The sequence below is a fragment of the Gekko japonicus genome, unplaced genomic scaffold (assembly GCF_001447785.1).
Source record: "Gekko japonicus isolate JY-2015 unplaced genomic scaffold, Gekko_japonicus_V1.1 scaffold321, whole genome shotgun sequence".
Classification (NCBI taxonomy): domain Eukaryota; kingdom Metazoa; phylum Chordata; class Lepidosauria; order Squamata; family Gekkonidae; genus Gekko; species Gekko japonicus.
The window spans coordinates 128950-147217 of NW_015169181.1; the positions used below are offsets into that span (position 1 = coordinate 128950).

The 18268-nt window shown below is 46.9% G+C and overlaps 1 protein-coding gene across 1 annotated transcript in view; it reads right to left on the reverse strand.

Moving 5' to 3' along the window:
- Positions 1-213: 213 nt before the first annotated feature.
- The window catches only part of TMC7 (transmembrane channel like 7), a 23148-nt gene continuing 5093 nt past the window's right edge, over positions 214-18268 (reverse strand). The window contains exons 3-15 of the mRNA XM_015416105.1: positions 16242-16409; positions 15694-15779; positions 14783-14928; positions 13954-14101; positions 12842-13015; positions 10949-11103; positions 10611-10728; positions 8077-8174; positions 5784-5967; positions 5009-5139; positions 3548-3703; positions 2740-2818; positions 214-1871 (exon numbers count right to left, since the gene is read on the reverse strand). Of these exons, the coding sequence (XP_015271591.1) occupies positions 1812-1871; positions 2740-2818; positions 3548-3703; positions 5009-5139; positions 5784-5967; positions 8077-8174; positions 10611-10728; positions 10949-11103; positions 12842-13015; positions 13954-14101; positions 14783-14928; positions 15694-15779; positions 16242-16409 (1703 nt within the window). The 3' untranslated portion in view covers positions 214-1811. The remainder of the gene's footprint in view (positions 1872-2739; positions 2819-3547; positions 3704-5008; positions 5140-5783; positions 5968-8076; positions 8175-10610; positions 10729-10948; positions 11104-12841; positions 13016-13953; positions 14102-14782; positions 14929-15693; positions 15780-16241; positions 16410-18268) is intronic.

Sequence of the window (18268 nt, forward strand, 5' to 3'; positions counted from 1 at the left end):
TGATGTTTGGTAGAGGTGAAGAATATTGCCACAGATAAATAAACCTGTTTCCATAAAGTATCCACATTGTATTTATTTGCATCAATGCATATTTAACACCTTGACTTTTAAAAATAAGCATTTAAAAATATTGAAAACAATTTAAGATCCCAAACTTTCAAGTTAACCATGTACCGGACATTGTGCAAATTCTTTCTGAAACACAGCATGCCATTTCAAGTTATTCTCTACAGTTCCAGTTATGCAAAATAGGTGTAGTGCTTGGAAAAAAGTCTATGCAAATTAGCCTAAAGTTAGCATTTTAAGAGTAACAGTTCCAAGCAGGCCCTCAAGCATGAAGGGCACCACTGAGTGGAAGTGGACCAAGGCAACGAGGCTTCCTGAGAAGGGCCCCAAACGAACTCCGTTGACTTCACAAAAACGAACGCTAGCCCAGGATCCAGCCCTGAGAACTTGACCCTCAATTCGCTTGAGCCTCTGGTTTTTGCCAAGCCAGTTTTCCAGAGGATGGCAAACAATATAAGAAGACACACAGGTAACACTTGGACTTTAGAAGGTCTGTATGGACTGAAAGTGTTCAGGAAAGCCGGCCCTGACAATTCCAACTTCTTTTCCCTGTCTCGAAATAATTTGTTTCAAATCCAGTGACGTAAGCTTCTGCATACTTTGAGGCTGAAGCAGACCGCCTGCAGTGGTTTCCTCTTTCGTATGGCTTAAGCAGATATCCAGTGAAAGACATACTTAGAAGTGGCTCAGATACAAGGCCAGAGGGCTATGCCTGGACCTCCATGGACGACAAAGCTTCTCAGCGGTGCTGCTTCAGGCAGCCTTCCGATGAGGGAGAGTTTGTCACAGCTCTCCCAAGGCAGCAATATGAATAAATCTCAGTTTATGTATATTTTTTTGGGGGGGGAACGTAAGCTATTATAGGCGAGTTTAAGCTACCCAAGTCCAAGGAAATGTAGACCAGTCAATCATCTTTTCAGAGGGCAAACGTACCGTCTACAGCTGGCAAAGCTCAAGGAGGACTGGGGAGGGGGAGGCAGCTGCCCAACACCTCCTTTGGCTTACTCTGCAAGGCACTGTTGGGAGACAGGGACAACACAGTTCCTTCCTGTGAGTGCTCAAAGCCTCTTCAGCAGCAAGGCACAGGAGCTGGAAAAGCTGCACCCGCCGGCAGGCCCAGCTGGCTGTCCACGAAGTGGCTGCACACCACAAACTGTTTCGTGGCCTGTCCGGTGGCCTCCGAGTCAGTCTGGATCCAGGCTGCAGCCACAGCGGGGAAGGGAAGCGTCCAAGCTCCTTAAGGCCGTTTGCAAGCAAAATTCCCTTCAAGAAGCATGCCTTTCATAAAAGCCCCTGGAAAACGGAGGCTTAAATGTAACCCGTGAAAGTTAAGGAGCAACAGCATAAACAGCCCTACGACAGGAGAGAGTTTATGCAGGTTTAGAGGCGCTGCATTTTGTACAAACGGAAGACAGGGAAATCCCGCAAGAAAGAAAACAAGGGCATGTATGCCTGAAAGCCTGATGTAACAAATCCTTTCCTGAGTCGACCAACAACTCAATCCAGTTGAGAACATGAGGGCGATGTAAACCGTGGGAAGCACCCCCCCACACACACTTTCAGAGGAACACATGCTGAAGTTGGAAAAGACTCATGCCTGCCACAAGTTCGGCCTGTGTGTCCCCAGTCTGCAACGACAAGGTCCCAAATTACTGGGTCACGGCACCACAGATCCCTCGCTGTTGTGGTTTTGCTACGTGAGTCCTTCCGCGTGTAACTTGGCATCACAGGCATCCGCGGGCCTCTTAGCTAAGCCTCTGGGCTTCAGTCAGCTTCCTGATGAGGAAGAGTTTGTCCCGGCTCTCCTAAGGTGGCCATTGGAATAAAAACACAATTAATGCGCAGCTGGGGAAGACAGGAAGCTTCTCTTGCAATGTCCATCCATAAGCTACCCCCTTGTGCAAAAGCAGAGCAAACAGCGCTGTGACCAGCAGCGGTTGCTTTCCCAGGCATTAACGTGGGCCAGCTGCCAATGTTTTCATTTCCCCAAACTGCAGGTTCTGACTCCTTGCTGAAGGTGCCACATCCCGCCTTGGGGACTCTATTTGGGTGGAAAGGCAGCATAGAAATGTTTTAAATAAAATTGTAAACATCCAGGTCTAAGGCAACCTCGGCAGGCTCTTGGCAGAAGCCACTGGTTAACATCCTCCTAGCAAGGCAGCCATGTGATCAGGAGCAACTAGTCGCCTTCCACTTCCTCTCCTGAACAGCAGGTTACTGGGAGAACCTCTACAGCCCAAATACCGTATCTGCAGCCCAAATGCTCAGTTCATTTCCAGCCACCCGAGTTAAAGAGAAGAGTTAAGACCAGCATAATACTGCATTCTGAAGACTGCAGAAAGCCAGGAATGACTGCAAAGTTATTACATTTTCGTACTGTATGATTTTACGATCTAGAATAGTTACATTTAACGTTACTCAGAGCATGATGTTCCAAAGTTTTTTAATGTAGTGCACTGGTTGAAGACACCTCTGGATCACAGTTCAAGATGGACATCACTCCTCACCCCCCCAGTATTAATTTGACATCTATCATAACTTTGTCGGCTACTCTGATATCACACAGGGGATAATAACAAACACTGAATGGGTGGAAGTGGGGCACGCACTGTGTCACGTGTCCAAATAGTCATGCACTAGACTGCAGGGGACAAGGACACAACTTGAACTTACCATAACTAATTGTTCCCTGAGCTGATTAACAACTCGCTTGTGAGCTCCAGCCAAGGCAATGAAATAGAACATAATGAGGCTGTAAACAATGAAGAAGAAAAAAGAACAAGGCACCTCAATATGCATGCACATCCAAGTTTGGAAAATGCTACTCAGAAAACAACAACAACTGGTAATCCTAACGTGAAGCGACTTGGGCCGTGGCTTACTGGTAAAGCACGTGTATTGTTTGCAGAAAGTCCCAAGTTCAACATCTGGCTTAGTAATGGTTTAAGGGCTCTAGGTGGAAGCATAAAGCCGAAGCCTAAAGCAGAAACATACGAGATTCACTTGTTGCAAGAAAGGCTGAGGTCTGTAGGCTGCCTGTGTCTCGGAGCATCAATACTTGTTGAGTGCACGTCATGAGTGACAGTCTGGATTTTCCTAGGGCTGTCCGTGAACCTAGAAATTCCACAATGGTTTTATCTGAAGTATTAAGAATGTTTATGTTGCTTGACGTTGGAAGCAGATCCTAGATCTGAATTCCACCCCCACCCCCGTCTCTCCCCTGTACCCGAGAAATCATGACCATTTGAGTGACACTTGTCGTCAGGACAGGACAACACAAGCCCAGGCCGTGCCTTTCCTAGAGCTGCTCTGAGTTAGGGGAGTGGAGGAAGCAGATCAGTATCACTCAGCAGAAAGAGAAATGAGCAAGACGCTCAGCCCTGCTAAAGGCTGCTACGGTGGTCTCCAGAGCTGAAGCCTGCAGAGGAACAGAGTACTGACCACCAAAATATCGAAAGGGGACACCTTTGCCAGGACTCACCAGAGGACCATGAAGAAAGGGACTGCAAATGCTTCTGAGGCCATGCTGTTCAGAACCTTCTTCAAAACATCCGGGAACCTGTTGATGGTGTATGCGATGACGTCCCACGAATGAGTAAAATACACAAAAGGCCCACAGGCTTTTGAAGAGCGAATGCTGACCAAGAAAGGGGGGGGGGGGTTGAGGAAAAAAGGGAAGTAGCCCATAAAATAAACATCACTGGCTTTACACACCGACACCAAATCACTTTCTTTTGGGCAAAACATTACCATCCTGTATTATTTGATGCAACTCCTCTTGAAGGTGACAAGCACACATCAAGATTGGGTTTGGTCAGTGCTAGCCAGTATAAAGGTGGCAGAGGCTGAGCAGAGCAGTGGTCCCCGATATTATCGAGCCTGTGGACACTTCCAAAACTTTCAGAATTGGAGGTTTCCAAACAGAGGCGAGACGGCCATCTGACATCAATGCTGATTTTGTGAACGTAGACAGATCATGAGAGGGAGGGCAGGAAGGGTTGCCTCAGTGCTTAGTTCTCGTGGCCCTTTCTTACAAGCCCAGGGAAATGCTGATCGCCATGTTGGGTTCAGGAAGCCAGTTTTCTCCGGGCCAGTTTGACTGGAGATCCCTGGAGGGTTCTTCTGGGTGTGGAATAGCGGTCTCTGGGGGTGGGGAGGTATTTGTGAATTTCCTGCACTGTACAGGGGGTTGGACTAGATGATGAACTTGGAGATAAGAACATAAGAGACGCCAATGTTGGATCAGGCCAAAGGCCCATCTAGTCCAACACTGTCACACAGTGGCCAAAAATACCAGGTGCCATCAGAAGGTCCACCAGTGGGGCCAGGACATTAGAAGCCCTCCCACTGTTGCCCCCCCCCCCCAAGCACCAAGAAGACAGAGCATCACTTGCCCCAGACCGAGAGTTCCCATCTATACCTTGTGGTTAATAGCCACTGATGGACCTCTGCTCCATATGCTTATCTAATTCCCTTTTGAACCCTTCCAACTCTGTGATTATATGATTCCATCACAAAACGGCTGCTGTGGGTGGCTGTGACCAATCACGAAACACGAGCAGGTTCCAAGTCAAGTCTCGTCCCATGACAGGTACGACAATTTCCAAATGGGTGCTCCCCTTTAAGACAAAAAGGTGAGGTCTCCTGGACTTGTCAGAAGGACCTCCTGCTCCAGTGAGCCTGGACTGGCTGCTTCGGGGGGAAAGGAAGAGGGAGCTGGGAAACACATCTGCAGGCAGGGTGTGGGGGACCACTGAGACAGATCATGACCCCTTGGGTTCCTGCCATCATCACGCTGAAGTAACTGACATTTGACACCCAAGCAAATATTGATGGACTCAGTGAAGGAAAGATTGACACACTGTCCGTCCTTTCCCACAGTAATATAAAGTAACACACCTGGACAAGTGAACCAAAGAATTATGCAGACGTGGCTACTTACTGTGTCATGCTGAGTCCCAAGGGAATAAAAGCCAAGACTAAGCCGATCAAGAGCACCACCAGGAAGAAAAAGTTGGAGCTCGACGCTCTGAAAGGCCGTGCGGAAGGCTTGCATGTATGCATCAGACTTATCTGGAGAGGTGGGGGAAAAATTATCTCTGCTCACATGCCACAACACACTGATCCTGGGCCCAAGACGAACAGTAGCTTATTTTTCTTCCCCCCCTACCCAATCCCATCACTTAATCAGCAGCTAGCCTTGCACAGCTGGTTCTTGAAAAACGGGAGAAGAAAAAAAAACTCCCCCGTCTGCCCCAGTGGCCTGCCAACAAACAAGCCCCAGTGCTTTACTTGCCACTCACACCTGGAAGGAAAGCCCAAGGCTCCCACCCCACTCCTCCAATTTCTCCTGCCAACATGCTCTTCCTCCACTGCAGCTTCTGATCACAGTTCATAAAAGCATTACGCTTTGACCATTCAAGGACTTGCTTTGCCAATCAAGGACTCTGAGCCTGTGTTCCAAGACTGACACAGCAGGCCAGCTACAGAAGAAATAACGGAACAAAGTTCCATGCGGGTTTCACCTGCATGGAACTTTGTTTTGTTATTTCTTCTGTAGCTGGCCTGCTGTGTCAGTGGGTGGTGGGGAGAAGAGGAAAAACACTGCCCAGGATGATGTCGCCAGTTACAGAAAGTTTTAAGAAGTCACACAAGAAGAAAAGAATGATTGTTTTCCAGCTGCCGAGTGGTGCACCCAGTTCTTACTGCACAGATACCTTTTTGACATAAAAGATGATGAAATATTTTATCGTTGCAATGGCAGGGAGCAGCGGACAATAAAAGGCTCCGATCCAGCAGATGGTCTGCCCGTAAACAATTTCCAAGACGTTGTCAGGGATGTCAAACTCCTGCAGCCCGCACCACCGGCAGGCCTTCAGAGAGCAGTGGGTAACCATCAGCCTAAGGACGACAAAGGGAGAGCAAAGCCCTTGATGTAAAAACCCAGAAACAAAACTAAACAGAGTCTTTTCCCATTCGAAAACATGCATTAATGGAAACCGAACCATACAGAGATGTCTTGACAGCTTGCCCGTCAATTTGCTTTTTCATCTTTTACCCCGCCCTCCCCAGCTAACTTTGCAGTGAGGAAAATGAGGGAATCAAACAAACAACAAATAAACAAATACCTTTATTGGCATAAAATACTAAACAGTTGCCATAGGGTAAAACAATCCTATAAAACTTGTGAAAAATAGATAACTTCTAAAGCATTACAAAGGTATGTCTATTTGTATGAGCTTAAATTGTAGCAATATAAAATTTTTCCCAAGCGCAAATCCTAGAATTAAATTATACAAACTCATTGAACTCAATTAGAATGATCAGGGACATTTTTCCGTTTTATAAGACCATGAAAGAACTTGGCAGTCAATTCAATAATCTCCGAATCTTGAGAAGTAAGGAGGTAGTGTAGCTTGCTTCCGTCCGGTTGGCATGCTACCTTGCTAAGGGGGACTTCCTTTGCAGTGAGGAAAATGAGGGAATCATGTCTGCCACCCTCTGCTCTTTGGCGAGAGAGTGGATTAAAATTTAATAGACAGGCGTGTTGTTGGGCAGCACTTTAGGCAACGCTTTTGAAATGTTAATGCGATAGCCGGGGGGAGTGGGTGTCCCTGCCCAACACTGACAAGAAAAGCAGAACAGAGTAGGCAAAAATAAGTAACCATATGCTAGTCTGAAACTCTGCACCAGGAAAAAGTTAAGATACTGCAGCCTGTATGAATTATGCAGCTCCCTTGGCCAGGGCTCCACAAATATTGGCTTGGCTTACCCTGCAGCCTCCAAGCTTGTACACAGAGTTCAGGGGAAGAATGGAAATGTCTCTCATTTGGGGCGAAGGTTATGAAACAGCAGGAGAAGACAATCTGATTTATTTGATTTCAAAAGAAGGAACTTTAGAAAAATGAGAGGAATAGTGGAAAGGAAGCTGAAGGGGAAACACTTGAGAGCCAGTTCCCTAGGGGATGCTTGGAAGCTATTTAAAACCACACTAATTTGAAGCCCAAATAGAATGCAGTCCACAGGTTAGGAAAGGCACTGCCAGGTCTAAAAGAAGGCCTGCGTGGTTACCAATGCAAGTCAAGGAAGCTATAAAGAGGAGAGAGGCTTCTTTTAAAAAGTGGAAGGTTCGCCCCAGTGCATTGAACAGGAGGGACCCACAGGCTCTGGCAAAAGAAATGAAAGTCAATAAACAGGCATGCAAAAAGAGACTTTGAGGAGTGGGTTGCTAGAAACATCAAAACAAGCAATAAAACAGTTTTTGAAATATATCCAGAGCAGGAAACCGGCCAGAGAAGCAGTGGAGCCTTTGGATGACAAAGGAATAAAGGAAGATGGGGAGATGGTGGGAAAGAGACAACTAAGGTTTATAAAGTATGCATGAGGTGAAGAGAGCTGACCGAGAGAACTTTTTACCCCTCTCCCAAAATACTGGCACTCGAGGGCATCCAATGAAGCAGACGGGCAGTAGGTTCAGGATGGACAAAAAGAAATACTACTTACACAGAAAGTTATTAAAATATGGAATTCACTGCCAGAGGATGTCATGATGGCCACAGGAATAAACTTTTAAAGAAGATTAGACAGATTCATGGACAATGGCTACTAGCCATGGTGACTGAGGGGAATCTTCACATTCAAAGGCACTAATCCTCTGAATCCCAGAGCCAGGAGGCAACATCAGAGGAAGGCCTCGACTTCTGTGCCCTGTGGTTGGCCCTCCAGAGGAACTGGTTGGCCACGGTGTGAGGCAGGATGCTGGGCCGGCTCAAGAAACAGTCCGGTAAAGCGTCCCACCTGATCGAATTCATTACATTTTTAAGATCCTCTCTTGGGACCAACTGGAAAAAACCAACTGATTTGAATAAAGAGTTTACATATGATGATCTGACAAGGGCGTTCTTTCTGGATAAGGGCGGTTAAATTAAAATCTTTACAAACTGATCTTGCCCTCTGTTTCAATTCTGAAGACCAGAGATTTCTTTTTTTACACCCAAGTTGCATACTCACTTTCGAGGGAAGTCCACAAAGACTGTAACTGCAAAAATGATTATGAAGTCAAAGATCATCAGTTTATACATCTCCTGCCCAACCTGAGACTCCCAGCACTGAAATGAAAGATGAGACGGCAGAATAAATCCGGCAGCTGGAAGAAGCAAAGAGGAAGATCCAGCGGTCCACAAAAACAGCGCTGCTTCTCTCCCCCCCCCCCCCCCCCAGAATTCAAACCAACTACTGGAATCGTCATGGCAAATGCTCAAAAGTGGGGCAGGATGCCATCCGGTTTCTTTTCAGGCTGATCTAAAACCTTCCCACTTTTCAATGGCTGAAAGCTGTCCCAAGACTGAGCAGTGTCCCACCAGCACTGCCTAGTATCAGATCCATGCTCATCTCGAAACCTCATTTATGATAACTCTATTCTTATTTACTACTTTTAGATCCCACCTTTCTCCCCAATGGGGACCCAAAGCAGCTCACGTCCTTCTCATCGCTTCCTTTTTATCCTTTCAGCAACCTTGTGGCGGAGTCCAGGCTGACAGCGTAAGACTGGCCCAGGGTCACCCAGCGGACTTACATGGTACAGTGGGGATTTGAACCTGGGTCTCCAAGATCCTGGTCTGACACACTAACTACTACACCACACTGGCTCACTATTTTTGGCAATGACCTCAGAGTGGTCCAGAAGAAGAAGAAGAAGAAGAAGAAGAAGAAGAAGAAGAAGAAGAAGAAGAAGAAGAAGAAGAAGAAGAAGAAGAAGAAGAAGAAGAAGAAGAAGAGAAAGGAGAAGGAAGGAGAAGGAAGGAGAAGGAAGGAGGAGGAGGAGGAGGAGGAGGAGGAGGAGGAGAAGAAGGAGAAGAAGGAGGAGGAGAAGGAGGAGGAGGAGAAGGAGGAGAAGAAGGAGGAGAAGAAGGAGGAGGAGGAGATTGGATTTATACCCCGCCCTTCACTTGGTGTCTCAGAGCGGCTTACAAACTCGTCTCCCTTTCCCTCCCCACAACAGACACCCTGTGAGGTGGGTGGGGCTGAGAGAGCTCTGACAGGAACTGCTCTTTTTCAAGGACAGCTGCGCCAGAGCTTGTGGCTGACCCAAGGTCACATCAGCAGGTGCAAGTGGAGGAGTGGGGAATCAAACCCGGTTCTCCCAGATCAGAGTCCGTACACTTAACCACTACACACAAACTGGCATCAAGCTTTTATGCAGTAGTGTACACACCTAAGTATGGTGAATGGATCGCAAACTAAATTAACTTTGGTCTAATTTGAAACTAAGCAATATTACTAAGTAATAGTGGTGTTTGTTCAGGTCAACCTGAACTCAAAATACACCCGAAAAACACCTTCTTGGTACTTTTCGAGTATATTTCAGCTTCCCAAATTTATCTGGGATTTTTCAGGAGAACTGGGGGGGGGAACACCCCAGAAAACCCCCAGATATAGTCAGGAATGACTGGCAAAACCAAGCTGCCCAGCAGAGCCTGCGCAGAGAGTTCTCCCTGTAGGATCGGCTGCTTGGCGAACTCTTTTGGGCAGTCCAGTCTAAAGGGACCGCCCAAAAGAGCCCCAGCTGAGCCACCTCTCAGCTGTTTTTAGCTGCTTTGCCACTGTTTTTTTCCTCCCTCAGTGATTTTTGGTTTTTCCTCCCTCAGTATTGGCATCCGGATTTTTTCAGGTCCAGTAGACCCATACTAAAATACACAGAGAGAAAAAATTGCACACCCCTGCTCTGTAACGGGAGTCCAGTATTATTAAACCCCGTATTGCAGACAAAGGGGATGAAGGCAAGAGAACAGACTGTCTGAAGACACTCGGTCAATTCACAGCAAAAACTAGATTCCAACCCAGTAGCCCATCTTCTTAGCCCCAATGCTATACCAGCATTGCATTCTCCCAGCAATCTGCAGAACACCCAAGATCAAAGGCCACTTTCCCCACGTGCAGGTGAGTCCCACTACAGAGAGGACTATACCCTGTTTGCAGAACTCCCTCCTAGAGATGTTCACCTGGCACAATCTTTTAGACAAATAATGAAGTCTCTCCTGTTTGCTGATGCTTTGGGGAGATGATTTCCCTTCCACACACTCTTCGTCACAGCCAATCAATGGCATCTCTTCGTGGGATTTTCGAGGCAAGAGAGGTTCAAAAAGCTTGCCAATGGCTTGCCTCTGGGTAGCTACCCTGGACGTCCTTGGTGGTCTCCCATCCAAGGACTAACCGGGGCTGACCCTGCTTAGTTTTTGAGATTGTTAAAAAAAAAATGTGCCGCAGTTTTCCTCGTTAGATTTATGCTACAGGCACTCTTTTTAAAATTTTGGCCGTATTGTGCAATTCAGTTTTTCACTGTTCCTGTGAGCTACCTTGAGTCTCTGTTAGGCGGAAAGGCAGCCCAGAGTTCTAAGAAACACACAAGCAAGATTTCGCGGTGGAGCTTGTCAGCCAGCCCTCCTCCACTTCTTAAGAGACATTCAAGGACAAGCGACTGAAAGGGAGAATTTTTCCCACAGGCCTTGTAGCAATTTATGTTCACACGCAAAAAATCTGCTTACGGGGTAGAGCTTGTAGTTGTAGCCACAGGTTTCGCACTTTTGGTCAGCACAGGAAGTGATCCGAATCCACAGTGAGAACAAGAGAACACCGATGTTGGCCAGCCGCACAAAGACACACCTTGGGGGGGGGGGAGACACAGAGACAGCATACCAATGAACATTCCTTGTTTTAATACCATGTTGCAGCACCTGATCATGCAAGGAGGGAGCCACCATAAGAGTTTAAAGGCAAGGTGCACGTTTCCTAAATGAAATATATCAATAATAAAGCCTCGTTCACAATATTCTGTTGAAGACTCAAAATACCAGCTCAGAAGGACAGCAGTGCAGGTGCTTACCTCATGAGTGTTAGCCGGATTTCAAATGCTGGAGAATAGTCTTCAAGCTTGATGAGAAGGGAAAAGATCACCGGGGCAATGAAGTTGGTCATTGTGATTACTACGGAAGGCAAGTACTGTACCCACAGATTGTCCTCCAATTTGACTTTCTTGTCCTGCATGGAGAGGTGTATCCAGTTAATTGCAGAATCCAGCCAACTGATAGGACAACTGTTGCTTCCCCAAGACCTTCCCCCCTAGGGCTTTCGTGACACCAGTTCTTACAGCAGCAACCGTATCACGGGAATGTCAATACATCTGGATCCCGGCTGAACAGTTTTGCCAACTGTTCATTCACTATAGTTCTAACTGAAAGCCGTGTATATGTGCCTTAATATAGCTGCTCACCATAAGTTCTTCCCCTTTATGAAAACTGAAGCTAAGACGTCATGGAGTTTACATACTGTCTCAGCCCCAATCCCCATATGTCACAAGGGGGCTGTTAATACTGACATAAAAATTTACAAGGAATCCTCCCAAGATCCAAGAAGAAGGAAGAAGGAGGAAGAAGGAAGGAGAAGGAGAGATTGGATTTATACCCCGCCCTTCACTACTCAAAGGTGTCTCAGAACGGCTTACAAACTCCTTTCCCTTCCCCTCCCCACAACAGACACCCTGTGAGGTAGGTGGGGCTGAGAGAGCTCTGACAGAAACGGCTCTTTTTCAAGAACAGCTCTTATCAGAACTACGGCCTGCCCATGGTCATCCAGCCAGGTGCAAGCGGAGGCGTGGGGAATCAAACCCGGTTCTCCCAGATTAGAGTCCGCGCACTTAACCACGACACCAAACTGGCTCTCAAGTTAATGGGCCACAGGCAAAGGTGGGATATAAGCATAGTAAAGCAGTGGGACAGGTGCAATACAAATATGAATCAGTAATCTTCCAGGTCATTCCCGTTGCTGAACTAAGAGCAGCAGTCCTCAAATAAAGAAACTTCAAGGGAAGATTAGAACACGCAACGGCTGAACTTGAGTTTATTCACAAGCGCAGAACAATGAAAACCCACCCCCAGGCTGAATAGGGACACTGGATGACAATCTTCTGCCCCCAAGCATTTGCCCCTCTGCTCTAATCAAGCTGATCACAATATGCATGGTATTTTTGCATCCTGCATGCCTTCTTTAAAAGGAGCTGTGGTGGCTCAAGTGGTTAAGACGCTGAACTGCAGGCTGTGGAAGGTCAGTAGTTCAGCAGTTCGAGACCCGGGTGCCGCAAGACGGAGTGAGCTCCCGTCTCTAGTTCCAGCTTCTCCCAACCGAGCAGTTCGAAAGCAAGAAATTGCAAGTAGATAAATAGGTACCACTTCGGTGGGAAGGTAACAGCGTTCCGTGCGCTTTGGTGTTGAGTCATGCCGGCCACATGACCACGGAAACGTCTTCGGACAGCGCTGGCTCTTTGGCTTTGAAACGGAGATGAGCACTGCAACCCTAGAGTCGGACTCGACTGGCTTTCGAGCAAGAGAAACCTTTACCTTTACGCCTTCTTTACAACATCTTTCCTGCCTTCAGACTGGGGATAGAAAGACTCACATCTCCATTCTGACTCCTGTCTGATGAAGGGAACTTTGGCTCTTGAAAGCCCATGCCCTGAAAACCTCATTGGTCTCTACAGTGCTCCTGGACTTGGATCTAACAGTTCTACTGCAGACCAACACGCCCCCCCTTTGAAACAAGGAATGGGAATATTCGATTAAGAGTGATCCCCTGCGAGGAAATCGGCGAGAAGGCTTGGCGAGATCGGGTCCGTGGAATGGGAATATACTGCTGCCCCCTTAAAACTGCTAACCTGCCCTTTCTCAGTACTGGGCTACTTGGAGCGGTTCGTAAAAGTCTGCAAAAACTGCCCGTCACTTACATAGGAAATATTTTCTTGTGAGTAGACAGTCGCTCGATAGATAGAATAAAAGCAGGCTGACAACACAGTAAGAACGACGAGATTTAAGAATATCCTCAGACAATAGATACGGATTTTCTCTTGGGTGGTTCTCTCCGCCGCTCTCTGCCTTAGCCTTTCTTCCTCCAAGTCCGTCTGTAAAACAGGAAAAAGCAGTAAGTGAAAGGAGCAACACTGGATCACCGTCACAGATCTGCCCCTTGACCAATGTTCCCTCTAAGCTGAGTTGGTGTGAGCTAGCTCACAGTTCTTTAGCCTCCGGCTCACACATTTTTGTCTCGGCTCAGGAAGGAGGGCTCCAGAGCAAACTAACCGACGCAGTAGCCAAATCGCTCGCTCACAGTTTTAACGCTAGTAGCTCACAAAGTAGAATTTTTGCTCACAAGACTCCACAGCTTAGAGGGAGCATTGCCCTTGACTAACACTCAAATCACTGTTAAACCAAGGTCTGAAGGATTAGGATGAAATTCACTTAGGAGCTGGAAGGGCAGGGAGTCCCTTCCAGGTGCTGGGTTCCAATTTACACCATGAATTTTGCAGGGAGGCCACTGGGGAGTCTGAGGCCTCACTGGTACGTGGGTGTAAGAACACCAGCACACACAAGGAAAGCATTTTTTCATGTCCAGCTGCTGAAGCCGCAGTGAGAAAGAATGTACTTAGTTCTGCATTGTGGGCACACGATCAGCATCTTTCAATAGTCCCCCAGACATGGGAGGGACCATGGCCACCACCGTGCAGTCTAGCGATAAGAAAACAGTTACTAAGTTCTGAGCAATCGAGGGAAGAGAATGGGAACGCTTGTCACTTGCTAGTAGTTACTGCAAGCAGCCACAATTAAGCAAAAGCTCTTCCGTACAGCACACTCCACACAAGTGGTTTAGTCAACCAAAGACTGCAGGTGTTGCCCTTCAAAAGGCAATGCCTACAAGTGTTTCTCAGGTGTTTTTCCTCCAGCTCAAATACACTGCTCCAATTAGCCCCAACCACCATTTAGCTAGGTTTCCATCTCAAGCACAGCGCAGTTTGACATGCTATGGGGGGGGGGGATGACACACACACACAAACACACTCACTTTAAGTTCATAGTGCAAGCTGCTGTGCTTCAGCTGTGCAGCATTTACATCTGTGATACAGAAGTCCCAGCCAGCAAATATTTTGTTGCAATAGCTCTGAAATTGATCTTCATTACGGACCAGGCTTTGCTTAAAGCCTTCGACAGATCTGGGAGAGGCAATGCATTTTTTTTAAAATAAGCCACCTTTAGCAATCTTTCCATTTTTTTTAATGAGAATATGCAAGAGTATCTGTCACCTAGTCCTATGCATTAACTTCTGTGGCACTCAACAGGACTTTCTTCAAAGCACTGCCTTAGTGCTAAAATGTGATCAGCATCTCATGAGGAATACGTTGCTATGCTGCCCGCATCACTGAAACGTAGCTTCAAACCCACTTGTCCTTGTAGTAAAAGGGACATCTGAGCGTCCACAGAAGAATCCTGGGGCTGAAGCATCAGCTGAATTGGCCCAACAAACTGTCATGGGACCATCTGGCAGATTTCCTAAACTCCAAACAGCATGGAGCAGTACGCATCTTTGCCATGCCAGATGTCCGCTCCTTTGGATTAAAAAGCTCTGAGTGCAGCGCTGCAATCAGGCCGGCTAATGAGGTTTTAAGCTGTTTGGAAGAGTACCCGTAATAAAACGCATACTGTCAACAATGGTTTTATTATCGATAATCCCATTAATCTCTATAGGGCTTCTCAAAATATGCAAAGCCCTTTTCATAGGCTTTATCATAGCTCTTATCTTAGCCATCCTCAAAGCAACCTTTTGATGTTGGCAGCATTACGATAAAACAGGTGGGTCACACCACACACACACACATCCCACAAACACTGGTTACCTTTTAACAATCCAGAGAAGGCTCAGTGAAAGGTAAGCCAGCGTGGTCAGCAAATACGCAAGCGGCACGCTGTACCTTACAATGCCAAAATATACAGTATCTACTGTGTAATAGCCATAGAAGAGACTCGTCATTTCGAGGAAACCCTGCAACAAGTTGGAGCAACAAAGGTAGGTTGAGTTACTACACACAACTCTGAACTCAAACAAACCAAGGATGACAGTCAAGCTGATCTGAGGAGCTCCTGACAAGTGACAAACTGCAATTCTCTTGGCATTTCTGAAGTTGCTCAATGATGCTGCAGCCCTAATAAAGTAAGACTCTTCATTGTTATTCCTTTGCTTATTAAGGAACACAACTGCATAACTCTGCAAATTGCATGTTAGGATAGTTTCATCCCACCCTTCCTCTAAAGAGCTCACAGTGGCATGCAGGGCTCTCTCCCCCTCTTTATCCTAACGGATGAGGTTTAGAATCCAAGTCAGTGGCGGGGGAACCAACTCCCATTTGCCGGGGTGTCTGCATTTTGATACTGTGATAAACTGGAACTTGATTCTTCTCAGGTACTAAGGGAGAGATGAGAGCACCAAACCAAGCTGCATTTGTGCTTCTGTTTGCCCGTGACACCCGACATAGCAAAGAGTTTTCAAATCTCATCTGTGACAAACGGTGGTTAAAAGATATACACCGATATATCCCTTCCATTCAGTAACTTTAATACAGAATATTTCCTAAAATTTATAACACTCATGTGCATTGCTGTAACTGATCTTGTGCTGGTCACAAACTGTATTAATAAATTTGATTTTATTTGACCCCTTCCGATATGTGCCCCCAAGTGATTCAGTTTTGCACCCTAGTGATGCTGTTATCTTTTAACTTAAAAAACAAGAAGAAGAAGAACTACTTACTGTGCCAGAAAGAAGATCTATAATATAAGTGTAGAAATAAATCAATCCTTTGGTTCCACTAACTATATAAACTGTGCATTCTGGCTCTGTAAACAACAGATTAAAAAAAATCACTAGAATAGTAAAAATAAAGAACTTGATTCTTTGCTCATTAATGACATCAAGCTTAGCTTGTTCTTCTGCAAAGGGAAAAAATCTTATCCTGCTACAAAAAGGGGCCCAGCTAAGAGTTTTTAAACCCCTCAATGGGCAAGGCAGACGAAAAGAAGTACGGTATTTCTTTGCACAATGCATCATTACGACAGCCACAGGCTGTCGTAATGGCCACAATCAGATGGCTTTAAAAAGGGACTGGAAATGGAGGATAAGCCCACCTAGGACAAGTCCGGAGGCAGCAGACCTCAGAATGTCAAACCGCTGGGTGACTTCGGCCTCTGTGGTCTCCATGTGGACTTTCAGGTGGGATCTGATCAACCCCCATGAGAAACAGGATGCTGGCCTAGATGCACCACTGATCTGATCCAGGGGGCCTCCCCTCATCGCCTTACCTGTGCTCTTCAGAGAAGGCTTAACGTAGCTACCGTTGAAGACACCATGTTTAGAAACAGTGCTGGGAATCGTGACAAAGCTGAACATCAGGAGGAAGATGACAAAGTTGAGCAGCACCAGGAACCGCAGAAAAGAGAAATAAGACTGGATTCCAGTGCCGAATTTCCCTGCGGAGATTTAAAAATCAAAATAAAAATCAACGTGTTATCAAAGGAAAACATTTAAAAAATCATGGTACACCAGTGGCACTCTGGCAGGGGAAAGCTCAGGGTGCATCTGACCCTTTCACACCATGTAGCGTCTTCCGTCATACAGGGATTCAACATGGCTAGTTCAAGGGAGATGGACTGCACTGCCCTGGATCTTGAGGGGATGGGGCAAAATGCATAAGCAGCTCTTCTAGAAAACTAAAACAAAGGGGAATTTCACATTACCCAGTTTCACCCGGTTTCAAGCCGGTAATGAACCGTTTTGAAGTGAACCGGTATAGGGCTGCCATTTCACACATGGCTTTCCCCTTTCGGTAAAGAGCTGGATCTGAAGCAGTTTGCCATTTCAGATTGCATCGCTTTTTCCCGCTTTCCCCCCGCAGTATAACAAAACACTCCCTGCATTCCAATGGGATTGATATAATGATATTCCATTATAGCGCTATAGCACTATAACGCTATAAAGCAAACGTTCAAAATAAAATGGCGGGGAAAAGCGCACCGGAACCGGGAGAGGAAACTGAGGAGTACTTGGAAGCGGTTGACAGGTAAAACGCTTCAGCCCCGTTTCCTAAACGGGACAGAAGCGATTGTGTATGAAATGACAAATATATTCTGGAAGGGTACCGGTTCTCAAACAGTTCTGTCTGAAATGACAGACCAGAAACCGTTTGGGAACCGTTCCTCTTCCTGAATATATCGCCTGTCTGAAATTCCTCAAATTGTTCCAGTACTGTTCTCATATGGCTGACACTTCTCCTGTAGCCCAGGCACTAGGCTGAGGAAGACTGAGGACAACTGGTCTATTAGCTCACTGGATACCCGAACGTGCTGCAGGCCCAGTTTATCTTCAGAATACTGACCTAGTCAAAGTAGACTAAAGAGATGCCTGGCTCTCTCTCCTGGATGGAAAGCACAGAAAGCGCATATTACAGGGATGACCAATGCCAGGCTGTAGCTAGTCGGGTAGGATGCTTGCATTTATCTACTACAAGTTAAGGATGCCCAGTCCTTCCCCAAACAGTTCTGAGGTTCTACAAACTACCTTGGCTATCCCTCAGATGGCCGTCACTTTAAAGCCAATAAGGTGGGAGGAGACATGGCCGTCCACTGAAAGAAGGTCAAGATCATAACATTTATTCTGGCTACATCCACTACTGCACAGATGACTCACTGAAAGCAGCGACAGCCTCCAGAAGGCTCAGCTCCATGGGGAGGTCTCAGATTGGTGGAACGGCAACCGGGAAGGAGACATAACAGCCTTAATAGCTGTTCGAGTCCCACTGCGGCCGGGGTGAGCTCCCGGCCCTTATCCTAGCTCCCGCCCACCCAGCGGCTCTAAAGCCCTTAACGGCAATTAGACAAATGGGTACCCACTCCTTGAGAGTGGGGGGGGCACCCTACCCTACCTCCAATATTGGAGGGCAGCAGCAGTGGCTGAACGATGCGGTGAATCAATGAGAACATGGCGACAGATTGGCGGCAGACGGCAGGCGACTCGGGAGGCGATTGGAGGCGGCGTGGAGGTGCGGTGACGTAAGCACGGTCGGAGCCTCCGGGACAGAGACCAGTTGCGACCTCATCGTGCAGCCGCGCACCATAAAAGGACCATCCCAGGAAGCCGAGCCAAAGAGATGGAAAAAGACCTCCGCCGAAGAACACTACCGCCTGGTCCTAGCAAGACCCCGCCACAGAAAGACCTACGCTGCGTAGGTGCCTGGCAAGGCATCCATCTCCCCTGATATGTATGTGGCCCTAGTTAGGCGATTAAATGTATATGTGTAAGCCGCTCCGAGCCTCCGGGAAGGAACGGTATA